Genomic DNA, 18,926 nt, shown 5'->3' with positions numbered 1-18,926 from the left:
GAAAGGCTCAGGGTCCGTTCAACCAAGATTAATCTAGCCTGTTCACAGAAAAGGGACTGGAATCTATTGGTGTAAAGACGGACCTTTTCCCCACTAGAATCTAGCCATCTCACAGTGAGCCGGGTAGATTCCCTTGGCTGAAAGGGACTAGGTTCCTTCAGCCAAGGGAATCTAGTCACAACTTTGCTTACAACCATGACAACTTTTGAGAGCCTTAAAGGGTTAACAAAATGTATAAATGACGTTCAGGTCGAGCCTCCTCTTCCTCGCACGATTCTGATTCGTTAACCATTTTGAACGCGTCATAACTATCGACGACCACAATCGTTGAAGTAGGTGGTGTAGGATTAAGGATGGCAGCACGGATATTATTTCGTAGGCAGTTATGTCCTGTTCCGGGAAGGCGTCTGCTAGTGGCCGGTTCCGGGACTGTAAGTGCTGCCGGAAGCTATTGATTTGTGTTGCAGTAGGGAACCTTGTTCATATTAAGAAGTGTAATTATGTAAACGTATTCTTCCCCATTTGCACATTGTTTCAGCCCAGATGTAAGGCATTGTTCCCCTTTTATATATTGAAGCATGTTGGTGGTTACAGTCCGTATATTTTTATTTTATTCAAGAAACCGTTTAGGACTGCTGTACCAACTGGATGTGAGATGTTTTGTTTAGCATGGGTAGATTTGCTAACTTTTGGGCAGCGAGCGTTAATTCTTATCCTCATAGCGTCAGGAGCCAGTCAGTGATACTTTTTAAATGTTAGTATAATGGAGTTAGAACGTTGACAGAATTAAAGTGCATGCATTAATTGCGCATTTTTGAAGTAAAATAACTCTTAACTGTAATGAATGACTTTATTTGATGATTACAGTCCCCACCCTCTCTTTTTTTTGAAAGTGTCACGGAGTTTAAGAAGGTCGGAGCGAAAATATGAGCCAAAACCAAGGACACGAGGACGTAGCGTAGAGCAAGTTGGAGATTAAACAGTGTACGGTGCGGGCAGCCAAGTTTATTTTGTGTGGAGAGGGGACAAGGCAAAGTTAAAAGAACCAGAAAGATTGCTCTCCCTTGGACTAATATTTGAAATTTGTCTAAAGCGGAGTCAGTGTTCTAAGTCCTACACAAACTAAACAAATACTACACCTTTCAACTTTCCAGATTTTGGCTGAATGCCCATATATTTGCCTCGTATATTTGGTCTGTTCGTCACAACCATTTGTGGTTTTGCAGCAAATTATTGAGGGTTGAAGTCACTAAAAGATATACATTTCAGTCTTGGACTTCATATCTCTCAGTAAATAAATGCTAATGCAAAACTTATTACCCCAACTACTTTCTAAATTCATAAGAGAATATTTTGGGTCTGTGACCTCCATTATATTTAGCTTTGCACATATTTATTGCACTTGGAGGTTGAGAGGTATAACAAACTCATAAATATAAATTATGTATTTCATGGTATGTATCTTGCAACATGAATATATTTTGTTTCTTGGGGGAGATCTTTGTTCATAGGTTGGCACTAGGCTATCGGCCCTAGGGCCTATACAAGCCTAGCCATAACAATTCCTTGGCTATTTTTTCACAGAATACTTACTTCCCTGTTTAGCAGGGTGATTGACGTGATCCCCGGGGCAAATTTCCTGTCTCCCATCCTGTTGTCAAGGTTCCTTTTGAAGAGGGCCAAAGAGGTGCGCAGCTTGACATGTATGGGCAGTCTGTGGGTCAGGAACATATCCCTCCAGCATGTTTTGTTCATTGATGACAAGGTTTAGATCCCTGGAGCGTGTGACTATCCCTCAAAGTGTAGCATGTCCAACAGCACTGGGCTTGACATGGCCTTGTACATGTTAAGCAGAGATTGCTTCTGAATAGGTGATATGCGACAGAATATAGCTGGAGTTTTTTAGACGGTCAGCACAGGGCATCTGCTTTAGGCCTGTGATTCTTTTAGTGAGGTATTTCTGTGGCCTTTCCAGTTGTTGCACATGTCTTGTGAGGTACATACCAAATGGGGAGCTCTACTCCTATAGTGGGTCTAATGAAGGATGAGTACAGCGGGGACAATGACCTCCTTTTATCTGGATGAAAAGACCTTAGTGATGAGGTGTGCCACATAGGATTTCCTGACTGTTGTGGCTATGTGGTTATCGAAGGTGAGACTACTGTCCACCTGTGTCCCCAAGTCCCTTATCACACTTTCAATATTTAGTGTATTGCCACTTGTGGTAATTCATGGATACATGTTTTTTCCCAAAGGGGATAGCTATACATTTCTTAGCATTGAGCTTGAGCCCATGGCTCTGGCACCAAGCATCTGTTTCTGTAAGGGCCTTTTGTAGAATATCCACATCATTTGGGGATTCAATAATGGCTCCCAGTTTGCAGTCATCAGCAAACTTTGTTAGCCAGAGTCCCTTAGTGTTGGCCTGTACTTCAGAGCGGTCCCAGGACTGAACCCTGAGGTATTCCGCTTGTCACTTGTCTGGAGCTGGAGTTTGAGTTGGCTACTTTTACAGTGTGGGTTCTGTCAGTAAGCCAGTTGGCAACCCATCGAGTGACGTAGGGATTAATGCCCAGCTTAGTAAGTTTATCTATGATTCCAGAGTGGGAGATGGTGTTGAAGGCCTTGGCGAGGTCCAGATAGGCTGTATGGACCGCCTTACCCTCATCCACGGCTCTGGAGACTGATTCGAAGAAGTCATTCAGTTTTAGGAGACAAGATCAGCCCTTTACGAAACCAAACTGGGTGGGGTCCAGTGTTTGAAGGTTGCCAATGTCTTTGTTTATAAGTTCCATGGCTTTGCAGATCAGGCTTGTCAGACTGATTGGATGATTGTTCCCGGGATCCAAGGTGGATCCCCCCTTGTGGAGTGGGATAACTGTAGCTATTCGCCACTCATTGGGCACAAAGCCTAAGGTGAGGCTATGATTAAATGTGACACTTAGGTGAGGTGCCAATTCATTTTGTAGTTCATGTAGTACACAGCCCGGGATGTCGTCTGGTCCCATGGATGCTGCATTGTTAGCTTTGGAGAGTGCATTTTTTTACCTGTGTGGCCGTGATTATCAGAATTTGGCAATCATTTGGTATTGAGATGGGACATTTAGGGGGTAAGAGGTGGGTGAAGTTGGCACTGAATCGATCTGCCAGGATATTGGCAATATCCTTAGAATCAGTATATTTAATACCATTCTGTTGTAGCTCAGAACAAAACTGAGCATTGCCATTTAGATTCTTGACATAACTATAAAATGCCTTGTGGTTGTCCTTGGAATCTTTGGCAATTTTATTTTTGTAACTAGCTTTGGAGGATTTTATGAGGGGATCTCAGCTTCTTACTGAGGCTGGTAAGGGTATTTTTTTGCATCCTGGGATTTTCCTCTTTTCTGCAACAGTTTTTTCTTCTGTTGTACAGTTTGTTTATGGCAGGGGGAACTACCAGATTGGGTTACTTTTTTTTGGAGGAGACAGTCTTGGTTCTATTTGGAATGGTATGATTCATGCATGAGTGGATGTGCTTGTACAGTGCCTTAGTGTAAGATTCAGCAGTCGAACTTTCAGTTCCCGTCTGCATGGGTGTCATGAAGTTTGTCACTTTTGACTTGAGTAGCATGAAGTTGGCTTTGGAGAAGTTTTTTATGGAGGTTTCCCTACTTGGGGGGTGGGATGTGGACATCAATGGTGATTAGCTTATGGTCAGACCTGACCAATGAGGTGGGGAGCACTGGTGTGGAGCATCGATCTCCCATGTTGGTAATGGCCAGGTCTAGGATATTTGAGCCCCTGGTGGGACTATGGATTAGTTGATCCAGGGCATTGGAATTTATGAATTCCAAGAACCGTTGGGCAAAAGTGTTGGTACCCAAGTAGTTTTCCAGTTAATGGCAGGGTATGTGAAATCACCCAGTATTATGGTGTTTGGTTGTATCTTAATATTTTCCAGTATGTTTAGAAAGGTGTAGTGAAAATCTTGGGGCATGGTGGGGGGATCTGTAGCAAGTTATAATTTGGATTGCAGTCTTACTTAGTGTTAGTTGCACCTGTAGAATTTCTGATGCATTGTGTTGGACAACGAGCCTGGAGGTGTGAATATGGACATTCCTCTGTCTTTAGTGCTTCGGTCCTGGTTTGGTAGCCTGGTGTTGCAGTGGTGCTCTCTGGAGCCTTGAACCAGGTCTGTTACTGCACTGATATCGATGTTCTCCATTTTTAGGAGTGCTTCCAGAGAGTGCATTTTGAGGTTTAGACTTCTAGCATTGAATAGCACTACTTTCAGATTTTGCATGCTTATATCTGTTACGGTGGTGGTTTTGTCCTTTGTGTTGCATATATTAGTTTATTTTAAGTACAATATTGTATTTTATTAATCCTTCATTCCCTGGCAGTTCTTTTAAAAACTTGAAACCTAAGGGCTAGTTAGTTGTGTATTGTTGATTGCTGGAATAAACTCCAGCTTTATGCGGTCTTTAATGGCATTAAGCAGTAAATCACAGAATGAAAGTATTTTACTAGAGGCCGGTTTAAAACTGCATTTTTTAATCACAGACAGTCAGTGTGCTTTCTCCACAGATGATGTAATCTGCTAAAGAAATTTCTAGATTGGTTTAATCTACATACTGGAACCTCCTTGCCTTTCATAGCTATATACTATGCTGACTGCCACCAGGACCTTTATAAGCCTAGCCATGCAGTCAAACTCATTTGTATCTGTATATGTCATGGGCATTTACTAGGAGGGGGTAGTTAGGAAGTTTCTAAAGGTTATGTGGTGGGGGGGTATGTTGGTTTAGCCATTACTCTCTGCCAGAGACATGGGGGCCAGACTCGGGGTGAATTTCCCATCCATTGGTCAAGGTTATGCTTAAATAGGGTTGGGGTAGACTTTGCTTCACACAGATGGGGAGCCTGTTCCAGAGCATGAGGATCCTCTGAGAGTGACATCTGTCTTGACAGCATGTGTAATTTATATCGCATGCAAACTTTAACTCCTGGGATCTAGTGGTTCTAATGGTATTATGTATTAGTCGTGCGTCCCTCACAGAGGACGATAGGCCAGATGAAAGTAAAGATAACACGAGGAGTGCTAGTTGAAAGTTCAGAGCTTGATCTCTCTGACAGTACCTAGGCTTTGGTGATGACATCCGACGTTTTATGGCAGGGTTGTGCAAACACCCTCTGCCCCTGTAAACTTTGTGGAAAGGCAGTTACAAATGCAGTATTAAACTTTAGAGAGCAAAGTAAAGGTCATGTTGTTTTGTTTGAGAAAATATTAATTTAATTTATGATTCTGTGTTGATTTATTAAGAAAGACAGTAGACTGGAATAGAATGGAAGAGTTGGTAGTGTGAAAAGATGGCAAATCTTATATGTAGTTCATTGGTTCATAGATGCTTACTATGGTATTGATTTTATGAGGATCTTGAGAAGCCTTGTCCTGCATTCTCTCCTTAGCCTGAACAAGCAAATAAGAGCACTAGTGAAATCTTCCAAAACAAACTTTGAGTCCAAACTTGTCACATCTACTAAACTTCTCATATCTACTAAAGACAATCATAAGCCTTCACATATGTCCGCAGTCTCAAAGGCAGCACTCAGATTTGCTCAGAACTGGTGGTCAAGGACACCACATACACAAACACAGTAGATATAGCCAACCTGCTGGCAGGCAGGTTCAGTGAAAACTTCATCCCTCTGTCCCTCCATCAGTAAGTCAGGACATCCCCAACACCTGCCCCCTCCCCTTTTCTCTAGGGAACAAATCATCACTGCCCTTTCAAAGGCAAAAAATACAGCCTCCATAGGACCCGATAACATCCCAGGCTGTATCCTACATGAACTGAGGCAGGAACTTGCAGCACCATTAGGCACCCTATTCAACCAAAGCCTGAGTACTGACTTCGTCCCAGCTGAGTGGAGGACAGCCACTGTCATCCGTTTGCACAAAGGTCGAGTGTCCACCGATCCTGGAAATTATAGACCCATCAGTCTGACTAGCCTGATCTGTGGCAACCTCCAAACACTCGATCCCATACAGTTTGGTTTCATCAAGGGGAGGTCATGCCTGTTAAATTTGGTTGGCAACTTTGAGAGAGTTACCAAAGCTATGGATGAGGGGAAGACAGTGCACACTGCCTACCTTGACCTGGCCAAAGCCTTTGATACTATTCCCCGCTCAGGTATAATAGATGAACTCTCTCAACTAGGCATCAATCCATATGTTACCAGATGGGTAGCACACTGGCTCACTGAAAGAACCCACCTAGTCAAAATAGAGGAGGTCACCTCAAGCAGTAGACCCATAATGAGCTGTGTATCCCAGGGATCGGTCTTGGGGCCTCTGTTGTTTGGGATATACGTTTCTGAGGTGCAGGCCAAAACCAGTGGGCTATGGCTGACCCAAGTTTGGAGATGACTGCAAGCTGGGCACTGTCATCAATTCCCTTGTTGATGTGAACATCCTCCAAGACTGTCTCACCCAAACAAATGACTGATGCCAGAAACATGGCCTCAAGCTGAATGCCAAAAAATGCATCATCATCTCCTTTGGGGAGAATGATGTCCCCACAAATTCACATTAATAACAAGGTCATAAGCATGCAATCAGTTGTGAGGGACTTGGGCATCCAGGTTGATAGCAAACTCTCTTTTGACCACCATATTGCCTCCGTTGTACAGAAAACTTTCTACATGGCCCACCGCATTAGAAAGGCTATCTCATCCAGTTGCAAGGTGGTCATAACATCCCTGTATTCTTCCCTTATAAGACCCATAATTTAGTGCAACGCCCCTTTTGGCATGTACCTCACAAAGTTAATGCAGCAGCTAGAGAGACCACAGAGGTTCCTCACCAGGAGAATCCAGAGTCTCAAACATCTGCCCTACACAGGCTAAAAGCCCTGTCCCAATCTCAGACCATGCCTTGATGGGACTGCTGCATATGTGCAAGTCAAACCCCACTTGAGTCACCTGCATGTGTGACCTCAGTCTGGTCTGTGACATCAGTAGGACTTGTTGGCAGGACAGATGTGTCCCATAGACTCCCCCTTATGTGGAATAGACTCCCCTCTCCACGTCAAGCAGAGTACCTCATTAACCCTTTTTAAGTGCAACCTGGATAAGTAGATGGGGAACAGAAAATACACTCCTGGGATTCCACCTGTGTCCCTGCTGGACAGGGTCATCAGTTGCTGACTTTCTGGAACATGGGCTAAATTCTTGGCTAGGCTTGTAAGGGCCTCAGGGCCAATAGCCTAGTAACTTCATGTGATTCTCATAGTAATTACTAGCCCTTCAGTTTTCCATTATGGATCTCCAAAGACAGGCCGGCTGCGCAAGTGTATATTGGCTACTTACATATTTCTGCTATTGTTGAAGGCACTGAGCCGAGGTACCAGAACACCATTGAAGTTTCTTTAGCTACCAGTGGGTTCTGTTTAGTTTGTGTGTTTTTTCTTTCTCCTAGTCTTCCCCTGGTGACCAGTTTGGTGGAGGGAGAGTCCAAGATGTGTGCTTGGTTTCAGTTTAGGAAGTTATTGAAATTTTATTTATTGGTTTTATTTTATTTAGCGTTTGTTTTCCAGGAAAGTCGGACTCAGATGACAAGCAAACCCCTTTTCAACAGAGATCTGGGCCAGAGAGAAAAGCTCCAAAATCATGTGCAACTTATGTATAACAAGTGCAGTTGAGTTGCTATGATACAAAATGTGTATAACATGTATATGATGGTTTCACTGATGCAAAAGAAATAGGGTAAAAAGAAAGCAGAAAATAGAGCAGTTTTGACTACCTGCAATACACAGTTTAAACTGGAGTGCTGTAAAGGTTATAACAGACAAATTAGAGTATATAGCAATACGTCTCTTAACAGTCATGCTGTAAACAATCACTTGCAGAAAAAACAGCTTTTTGCCTAATTCATATATCAAGATAAGATTTCAAGAAAAAGGTTGTTACAATCAGCACCGAAGAAAAATATGGTTAAAGTTAGTACCACTTAAGATGATATGATTAGGAAGCAAGAGGTGAGATAAATGAGTTGAAGATGATTGTAGTATGAGCACTGTAGTGCAAACATAGGTTCAAAGGCATTTACTAGGCTAACATCCATAGGAGATCTTTTTGCTATACTTTCCATTTGTGAATGAATGGGTACATTACCCAAAGGCAAATAGTGATCTTTTTAAGTTTAGCTATACTTTCCATTTGTGAATGAATGGGTACATTACCCAAGGGCAAATAGTTTGAGATGACCATTTACACATGACAGGATATGTTACCTGTGACATGTAGTTATGTGGCAGAACATGTACAAGCTGTCTCTGTTCATTTGGGGCATAGTTGCCAACCCAGGGGTAAATTTTCAGTTTCCCATCTAGTGGTCAAGTTTGCATTTGAATAGGGTCGGGGACAAACTCTATATGAATGGGAAGCCTCTTTCATAGTAGTAGCCGTCTCTGAGATGCATACCTTTCTTTCCAACATGTTTTGTTTAAATTGAAACCAAGGTTAAGGTCCTTTGATCAGGTGTTTCTAATACTGCTAGAATTATGGATGTGAAACAAGCATATCAGTAAAGGATCAAATGCTCTCTTGTAGGCCAGGCGTAGATTGCCTCTCACCAGACTATTAGTAGCCTGAATGTAGGTAAGGCTTTGAGACAGTCTGTGTATTCCATGTGCTTTATGCCTTGTATTCATTTTGTGAGAGAACTTTTTTGGTTTTTCAGTTGTTGAAAATACTTGGTGAGGTGCATACTGAAGGGAACATTGTACTCGATGACATCTCTGGACCTGGATGTCATACACTTGCTTATAAGTTGTGCAACATAGAGTGATTTCCTCACAACAGTAGATGCGTGGTGGTTGAAGATCAAGTCGCAATCCACGTGGTCCCAAGTCCCTACCCACTGGGTCAACTCTTAAGGGTGTTTTGCCTGTGTGGTAATTCCGAGAGGTGCCTGGTTTACCAAATGATACTGTTATGCATTTATTTTGCATTCAGTTTTAGACCATGGCTCTTGTACCAATTATTAGTTTGTAATGAGCCTTCTTAAAGGATATTTGTGCTCCTGGGGGATTCAGTAATTGCACCAAGTTTATAGTCGTCCACAAACTTGGTCAACCAGAGGCCTTTAATGTTAGCTTTGATTTCTGAAAATTAAATGCCAAAAAGGAGTGGCCCATTACTGACACCTAAGGGATTCCACTGGTGATTGGTCTTTTTGTGGAGATAGCATCTGCTATCCTGACTTCTTGTGTCTTATCCCTGACCTAGTTGGTTACCCAGGGGATGACATAGGGGTTTACTCCTAGTTCTGTGAGTTTGTCAGTAATGCCTGAATTGAGAATAGTGTTGAATGCCTTGGCCAGTTCAGGATAGGTAGTGTGTTCTTTTTTTGTACTCATCCATGGTTTTGGTGCCTCTCTCATAAAAGTCCACAAAGTTGAGTAGGCATGATCTGCCCTTGACTAATCCAAACTGTGTTGGATATAGTGTCTTAATATTTCCTGTGTCTTTATAATATTCATGATGATTCTTTTTTCCATGGCCATGCAAATGAGATTGGTCAGATGTATGGATCTGTGGTTACCTGGGCCAGTACATGGCCTGACCTTGTGCAGAGGAATAAATGTTGCAGTTCTGCATTGTGAGCATAAAACCATTTTGGAGACTAAGTTTAAACAGATATTATAGAGGGTTGAATAGGTCAAGTTTCATGTTATTTAGGAGGAAGCCTGGGATATTCTTGGTGCCCAGAGATGCAGTCTTTTTTGCCTTGGAGAGCACATTGAGGACCTGTTCTCTAGCAATAGCCAGAGTCGTTTTGATTAAGGTTATCTTTTTTGGGGTGGGGGATGGGTAAAGTTGGAACTAAATTTATCAGCTAATAAATTAGCTATATATCTTGGTTCCATGTAAATGGTTCCATTTAGAATGAGTTCAGCACACTGTTGGGTCAACTCTTAAGGGTGTTTTGCCTGTGTGGTAATTCCGAGAGGTGCCTGAATTGGTCACATGAATTGGTTACCTTTGAGGTTGTAGACGTAGCTAAAGAAGGCTTTATCATAGGAGATCACTAGGCTGTCGACCTGGAGCTCTCAACCAGTCAGGGACAAATTTCAACAGAATCCAGGACTAATCCAGAAAAAATCGGGGACAATCAAGGAAAATATTAGTGCTATTAAGTTGAGACATTGACAGAATCAGAGTATATGAATTGGTATACTTTTTCTGAAGTAAAAGAAGTCCATAACTCGTAATCGTTGTCATTATTCATTGAGTGTAATTCACTACCTTTCCTCCAAAAGTCACTGGGACAGAGCTAAAATTCGAGTCAAAATCAGGGACAGTTGAGAGGTATGCCTGGAGTTAATTTTAAGCCTAGCCGTGTCAACCCAATGTAATACCGTAGAAGTACTAGTCAGTACCCTATATTGCATTTAGTGATGACTGCCTATGTCCTTGGAGGTTGCGGGCACTATCCTCGGTAAGAATTTACAGTGCCCCCTATCCACTTGTCCAGGTTCTTCGAACAGTGTCATAGAGGTGCTCTGTTTCACATGAATTGGTAGCCTGTTCCAAAGACTTGGCAGTCGCTTGAGATAAATCTGTCCCTCCAGCATGTCCTATTTAAGTCACAAGCCATATTTAAGTCCCTGCAATGGGTAGCCGTAAACCCATTTGATTTATGGATATGCAGTAAGTTCATTAGGTTTGAGTCTTGGTTTGTCTGTAGGCCAGGCATAAGTCAAGTCTCCCTTATTATATTAGTAGTATTATTATATTTTACTTGAGGGCCTCACCAGATGCGCAGTAGCAAGCCCTGTCCAAAACCCACACCCTTGATCTGTCATTCATGAATATGCATTCCGTCCGAATGTACCATTGGATGTCAAAAAAAGAAAACAAGCGCACTGACATGTAATATAACAATAAATAAAACAGTAAAACGACCCACTGAACTCATTGGCTTCCCTCCAGAGTGTAGCAGGCTGGTTATTCAAGCATTTCATATACACATTGATTTGAAAAATTAGTTTACATTCATGTAATTTTATTTTGTAATTTTAAAGGAAAAGTTTTTATATACATTTATGTATGTTACATACTGTTAGAGTTTTTCCCTGGGGCCTCTGGGAACAGAGTTTGCGCAGTCGGACTTTCCCAGTCATCTAACTATAAAAAATTCTGAGTGCAGAGGAAGAGGTGCATCAAGCCTTGCACATGTTGCAGTGAAAACTACTATGTGTGAATTTACAGTATACAGTTGCGGGCTTGCTTTTTTCCACTTTTGCTAAATAGACGGAGGAGTAATGCATTTTATTATTGATCTGTAATGAGTCTGCTGTTTATTTTAAACTGGACAGTCACTTGGTACTCGAACAAACCTAGTGGCTGACTTTTAGATTTCTCATTATTCCTTCTGGTTTGTCATATTGCTGTTTTACTTCATTAGCTTGAGAACAAGTGAATAGGGAAGGGGAGAGGCAGCAGCCTTAGTATAACTAATTAAGTTACTGCTTTCAAATTCAAATGGGGTTAACCAAGAGGAAGGTTGGAAACAGTACTGAGTTTTTATGTGTAAATTGCCACTTGTTATTTCCAAAAGTTCTGAGTGCTAGGCCAGTTGTCATTTTGGTTTAGAACAGCTTTCAATACCTACTAAAGGATATGCTCTAGTCCGGTTCCCAGGCTAATGAGATGTCAGTGCTGAAGGGTAACTGTTTAATATATTTTTTGTAATAGCATGCTGAAGGAGTCATCCCAAAAATATGTATGCACGCGCGAGTACTTGAAGGCCTAATTACATATGCAGACTGGGTTGTCACTCAGTTCGTGACATGCCCACTTCTGCGTGAAACGAACTGGTGAGGCCCTCAAGTAAAATATCGCCAAGAAGCCTATATGATGAGGGTAGTGACAGAGACTTCAGTCGGTCCGTGTAAGGCACATGCTGGAGGCCCTTTATCTTCTTTGTTAGAAACTTCTGAGGTGTCTCTCATTGCTGCAGGTGTGTAGTACGGTACATACTGAATGGGGCGTTGTACTCAATTGTGGGCTGGATAAGTGCCAAGTATATGGGGAGTTATAACTTCTTTTGCTCTTGAGGTGATGCCTTTACTAATCAGGTGAGCTACATGGAAAGTTTTCATTACAATGGTAGACACATGGTGGTTGAAGTTAAGGACACGACCAACCTGTGATCCCAGGTCCGTTACTGCTTCATGGGTACTTAGGGGTATTGTTGATTTGATAATGTGAAGGGACATTGTTTGTGCCAAAGGGAATGATGATGCATTTCTTTGCATTCGGTTTGAGATTGTGATTAATGCACCAGTTGCTAGTCTAAGACCCACCTGGAGTATACTGACATTATTTGGGGATTCGGTGATTGCACCTAGTTTGCAGTCGTCTGCAAACTTGGTCAGCTACAACCCTTTAGTTTTTACCTGAACTTCTGAGAAGTATATACCAAACAGTAGGGGGCCTGTCACTGACCCCTGTGGTACTCCGTTAACAGGTCTGCTGGTTGATGTGGAGTCACCCACTTTGATAGTGTGTGTCTGGTTTGTGAGCCAGTTGGCAATCCCATCTTACAGTGAAGGGGTTTACATTTAGTTTTATAAGTTTATCAGTAATGCCTGAATGTGGGATTGTGTTGAAAGCCTTTGCCAAGTCGAGGTTGGTTAGCCTTTGCTTGCAAGGCTATCGTAATCTCAAACCTGGCTTTGGTGGACTTGGTAAGACTTCTGAGTTGATAATTTTGATAAGGGGTTTCTTGCTGTGCTGGTCATTACTTTTCCAGGATTTGACTGTAGAATTCTTCCTTTTGTTGCATAGTATGTTTATACTGGGGTTCCACCAGGGTGGCTTGTTCTTTGCGGTGGTCCTATTCTTATTTCTGGTGGGTAGTGCTGCTTTAATACAATTGTTTATATGAAATTCATGTAGTTTTTTTTTTTTTTGGGGGGGGGGGTCTGAAATTTTGCTAGGCTATCACTCAGTAGTAGTTTAACTTTATAGTAATTCCTAAATGTTGTAGGGTTGGGGGTGGGTAGTTTTTAGTTTAAATTCAAAGGAGACTGTTTTATGATCTGATCCAACAAGGGAGAACATTATAGACGAGTGGGTACAGACTTCCTCCATGTCAGGTCAGATCATAAAACAGTCTCCTTTGAATTTAAACTAAAAGGGTCAGGTCAAGGATGTTGTCACCCCTCATAAGTGTGCAGGCTAGTTCTTTCAGAGCATTTGTGTGGACAAAGTCCAGGAATCACTGGGTCTGCTTATTGGGAGATGTGTATGTTTCCCAATCTGTTGTGGAGTAGTTGAAATTGCCCACAACAGTACTGTTGGATTTGATGGTGATTGACTGCATTATGTTTAGGTATACGGTAGGGGTATCTTGGGTCATAGAGGGGGATCTGTAGCTTGCTGTGATTATGGTATGGGACTTTGCTTATGGCAAGCTGGCTGTGGAAAAGCTCCAGTGAGACACACTGCCTGACTAATCCTGAGATGTGACCATTTCTATGAAAACAGAGATACCTCCTCCTTTTGTCCCTTTTTGAGAGGTAACTGGTTTAAATGTGTGGAAGGCATTATAACCTTGCATTGCTAGAGTGTGTTTTTGGCTTTAAAGCATGTCTCCATAATTACGCAGACATCAGTGCTTTCTGTGGTGAGGAGAGCTTGTAGGGAGTGGAGTTTTGTAGTGATATTTATCTGGATAAAGATTAGTAGTTGCTAGTAATTAGGAATAGTGAGGGTTGGATATGTAGTATCTGAAGTAATGGAAGGCTTGAAATAGAGGTGGTGTCTTTTCGCCCTGTCATGAAGCATGAGCATTTCCAAGAATTTTTTAGGAGTTGCTTCAACTGTATTTTAAAGTTTATTTTATATTTCTGCATTAGGTGGAGTAGAATTGAGTTCCAGAACTTTGCAACATAATTTTGAGTACAGTGAGTCACGTACAGAGCTTTTGTAGTATTTATAAGTAATTTGTTACTAGAGCAGAGGTCTCGGACTAGTAAGTATAGCTGCAAATTGTTTTGTAGTGCAGGGCAGTTAAGTTTGTAGATTAAGGTGTGTGTGCGTCTTTCGGCTTTTCCCGGTTAGGGGTCGCCACAGCGGAACTCCGGCCAGCTAATGATTGGCAGTAGAGTTTTACGTGTTTGTAGATGAAGGTATATTTAGTTAAATAGTTGTATGTTAATTAGCGTGGAAGTTCTAGACAATTGAGTTGTTCAAGAGATTAGCAGTGGTGAAAATAGAAAGGTCAATTGGTAGCAACTTTTAACAGTTTTGTTACAGCATGATTGTAGTACGAGTAATGGAGATTGGTTTTACATAGCTTCAGATGAAGAACATTGTATAGATGTGTGTAGATAAGAAAATAAAGATGTTCGGGAAATTGGCAGCTAGCCTGCCTGCTTAACTGCATCTCAGTGGCAAAGCTTCTTGCCTCTAAAGTGGCAGATTGGCATTTCTAATTTTTTTATTTATTTATTTATCCTTTGTTGAAAGGGTTAGTTCAGCTACACTAGTGGCCACTTTTTTCAGGGGAGACCTGAGATGATATTTGTGCTACTAGGGAACATTTGGCCAGGGCATTGTGGAGCTTATCCTGTTCTCTTTGATTTGGTGCCATGGAATCTTTTATATCCTCCTGATGAGCTATCAATAACTCAAGCGTATTGGACCTTGATTTAACATTTCATCCAATGGCTGACAGTCTGGAAGGCAGCAACCCCTAATGCTGCACTGCAGTGTCAGCGATCCAATCAACTTGAATGTTTTTTTGCATTGGTTGAACTAAGGATAAATAAAAGTACTTCTTTGCCAATTGTCAATCAGCACTTTGTAGTTGGTAAGTTGAAGATCCTGTTGCTACTGTAGAGCATTGACATAACAAATTCAATGAACTGCTCTGCAATGGAAATATAGTAGAGTAACCCATTTGTATATCTATTTCTTTTGAAGATGTAAAATTATTTAAGGCAGTTTGAATATGTATATGGCAATGCAACTTTTTGTCTTTGCAAATTATACAGCAAATGTTTTGTTGTCCTTATGTGGAATGCCTTTTACAATTGAATATGCTGTCACCCAAGATTACATTACTGTCTGGTGATGATCCTTCAAAACTAATCTACTTCCTTCTGGCTTCTGTGTTGGACTTCAAATCAGCTGTGATAGTACATTTAGAGTATAATGTTGTCATTTACAAAACGTTCACTTGATAAATTGTATATGCTACATCAGTGGCAGTGTTGAAAGATGACTTCTTCAGTCAACAATGACTACACCCATGTAAGAGCTAGGCAATCCGTGTTTATTAAGAATGTAAATTATAGTTTAATACTAAGTTCTATGTGCAAGCACCCAAGTAATCTTTGTGACTACCTGATTCTGTGCCTTGATTATCACACAAAAATAAAGTGAAATTAATCTCTGTCACTTCACTACTCTAGGGCAGAGGGAAGGTAATGGAATCAATGAAAATGTTGGTAGTACAACTGCAAAATCAAATATAAAGCAGTACTCTGCGGGTCACTCCATTTATAATTTACTTTATAAAGAGTATTATCACCTCCTTCTGAATTTATGGACTTTGAATATAAGAAAATGGTATTCTAAACTGTGTTTGTCTTCTGACTGTATACTTCGTTCAGAAAAGGCTATTTCTAGCTGTGCTTTAACTACCTGGAATTTTCTACCCCAAACAAGAGAAATACCTGAATTCCATAATCTTCAGTTAAAGCACTCTAAGCGGGCTTACTTTTAGCTCACAGTGTCAGTGCCTCAGAAATTTAGGATAGCTACTGAACGGTGATGGCATTTTTTCTCCTCTGGTTTACCGTTTGAAAGCCATGTAATATCAATAAATGGTGCCATATAATATCAGTAGATGGTACTGTGCTCCTTACCTATAAGTAATGATGCATGGTATGTTAAATACAAGTATTTCAAGCATGGACATTGTCTTTCTAGCCTGCCAATATACCAAAACACTTGTTCCTGTAATAAGTGTCTAGGCTGTTTTTAAAAATATCTAAACTAGTACTTGCTTTAATGTAATTTGGTAGTCTGTTCCATGCATCAGCTTCTCTGTCCGTGAACCAGTTAATACACTTCTCATTCCTTTGGAATCTTCTACATAGATTGTCTGATTCTTGTGATGTGTCCACTCTGGGCCAGTAATCAAGGAGCCTGAATCTTCACTGCTGGCACTGGAGGGGATGTTCACTCGGAGCAAAAATGGATACACTCAGTATTTCCAGATGCAGCTTCTGTATCAAGCACAATGTCCCTTAAGAGCACACAGAGCACACAGAGAACACACACAGCCCATGGTCTGGATTTCTCTCTCTCTCTCTCCAGGTCCCCAGTTTGACTGCCTGCTGGCACAGCTTTAGAGTGGAGACCTCAGCTGAGTGTCCAAGCCAAGTTCTCCACTACTCTCTCTGAAACCAGTGGTTCATGTCCCTGCTCCAAGTCACAGGAAATATTAAAAATAACACAGGTGGACAGGTTCACACAGTTACAGAAAAACAGTACTCAATCTCACTATATTTTCCTGGCTGTTCTAAAGAATTACTATTCCCTGGTCACTTACTAGAGCAAGGTAAGATGAAGTAGGTGAGTGATCCTTCTATGTCAGGTTTCCAAAACGGAGTGCTCTGAGACTTCAGTCTCTCCTAGTATTAAACATTATTTTAGTGATTGATTCCAGAATGACATCACGTACCTCTAGTCATCTGACTTCTGGTTCCCATGCAACTCCCCATTGCTAGAAACTGCCAGGATTTTAACACATATGTGTCAATAATACACATGCAGAGAGCCTTGCTAAGATCTGCTGGGAGTCATAAAAGCATAAAACATTTCCACGCTTCCTACAGGAGCTAATAAATCATACTTCTTACATACGTTGCTTCTCTGGCTTCATTCAAAACTTTGAGATAACATCTTTATGGCCTAGGCCCAGTAATTTAATTTCTTACTATTTTTCAAAGTTTGAGATTAACCTATTCTCTTCCAATATTCACTGCTAAAACATGTACATTTAAATAGTTACAGTAATCCATGTTCATTTCTTTTTCTGACCAACAGGGTACACTGTTGGTACTTTTTTAATACAAGCAGCTTTACAAATACATTTTTCAGCACAAGCATCTGTATAAATCAGTTTGATATTCAAATAACTTGTAATTCTTTACTAAATTCCAGCTAGCTGTGGTGGCATACATCATGCATCAACTGTCCTCCTCCTCTTGGCATAGCTGGCAATATCTCACATTGTTACAATTCTCTTGTACTTTTTGCTAACCCTAAACATTTCCAGAGATAGTTGTTTTTAAATTTCTTACATAGCTGAATAATATCTCCTCTTGGATATCTGAGACACTGTACAAGTTAGTCTTTCACAATAACTTAAATTTCCACATCCCTGGATGCCCTTGGTATATTTCTACTATACTCTTTCCAGTTTACTCCTGCTTGTTTTCTTACAAGGTTTCCATATCCATAATGAAGTTTGGGTCTAATGTAACTAACAAACCATGACTTCATCATTTCTGATTTCATGGACATTATAAATCTTTTTATACAACCTACAGTTCTATAACTGTCATTAACCAATTGGTTGATATGATTAGAAAAACTCAAAGCTGGATCTACCCATATACCCAGGTCCTTAAATTAACTTTTCAGTTTTTCCCAAATCTCATATGCTTAGTTTTTGATGTATTTATCAGCATGTTATTTTCCTGTGCTCAAATGATCTATTTAGTCAAGTCCTATTGCAGACTTGCCTTAGCTCTAACATGTGTAATCAGTTTACCCAATTTCAGGTCATCTGCATATAGACTGTAGAACACCTCAGATGGAAAAGTTAGACCTGAAAGATACAATTTGAACAAATAAGGGCCTAGGACAGAACCCTATTGAACACCATGGCTGTAACCAAGAATTTACCTATCCAAATTGTGTACAATACTTGCCATGGCTTATTTGTAAGCCATGCAGCTATCCATCTTATCAAGAATATATTGAAACTTAGTTGTTCTAATTTATTGATCAGTGTTTTGTGAATGACCATGTCAAATGCTGGTTAAATATATATAAATTACATCAAAGCACAATTTTTAATTCATAGCTGCTGTTATAGTGTTATAAAACATCATGTTATAGGTGGTGGTAGATTTATTTTCAACATATGCATACTGATGTATGGTTTTAAGTTCCCAACCTAATCAATTCTGACAGTAACATCCAATATTACCTTCTCCATTATTTTTCCACAACATGAAAGTAGACTTAAGGGTCTGCCTGACTCTGGGTTTGTCCTACTCCCCTTTCCTTTAAAGACAGGTTTAATAAGTGTATGCTTCCAGTCTTGAGGAATCTCTCCATATTTATATGATGTAGTAAATAATAAATATAATGGTATCTCCCTTTTTTAATTTCTCCAAATCTTTTGGGTTTTTAATACCGTGATGGGAATAGACCCCATTCCTAAGTCAAAGTACGATTAAAGTTCATGAAATTAGTATTGTTTCAATCTTTGATGTCAGCCAAAGTACTCTTCGCAACACCCGCAATGTGCCCAGTAATGATTCCTTCTGCAATTCGTATGGAGTTGCATGTATTTGTAACATATCTAAATATGATTGCGGATTTTTTTTTTTTTTAATAAGACCCATTGCTCTTACTACTATTGGGGCTGTCTGGGTAGCTTTCTCCCACATTGCTCTCATTTCTGCCTGCAAATATTGATATTTTATGACTTTTTACAGTGTCTTGCATACAGAGACAGTCATTAGGTGTGGTGATTTTCAATGATCAGTGATCAATGCTACTTTTGTCTCTTTTTCATGGACCACTATATCCAGTGTTCTAACATCTATCCTTTGAACTGTTGG

General features: G+C 40.6%; 1 protein-coding gene across 1 annotated transcript in view; it reads left to right on the top strand.

Annotated features, from left to right (window-relative positions):
- The first annotated feature begins 288 nt into the window (after positions 1-288).
- HMGCL (3-hydroxy-3-methylglutaryl-CoA lyase) overlaps positions 289-18,926 on the top strand; it is a 1,428,752-nt gene continuing 1,410,114 nt past the window's right edge. The window contains exon 1 of the mRNA XM_044060073.1: positions 289-431. Within this exon, the coding sequence (XP_043916008.1) occupies positions 354-431 (78 nt within the window). The 5' untranslated portion in view covers positions 289-353. The remainder of the gene's footprint in view (positions 432-18,926) is intronic.

The sequence above is a fragment of the Protopterus annectens genome, chromosome 1.part2 (assembly GCF_019279795.1).
Source record: "Protopterus annectens isolate FY-2018-M chromosome 1.part2, PAN1.0, whole genome shotgun sequence".
NCBI lineage: Eukaryota > Metazoa > Chordata > Ceratodontiformes > Protopteridae > Protopterus > Protopterus annectens.
This window is presented reverse-complemented; position numbering and strand designations above follow the sequence as displayed.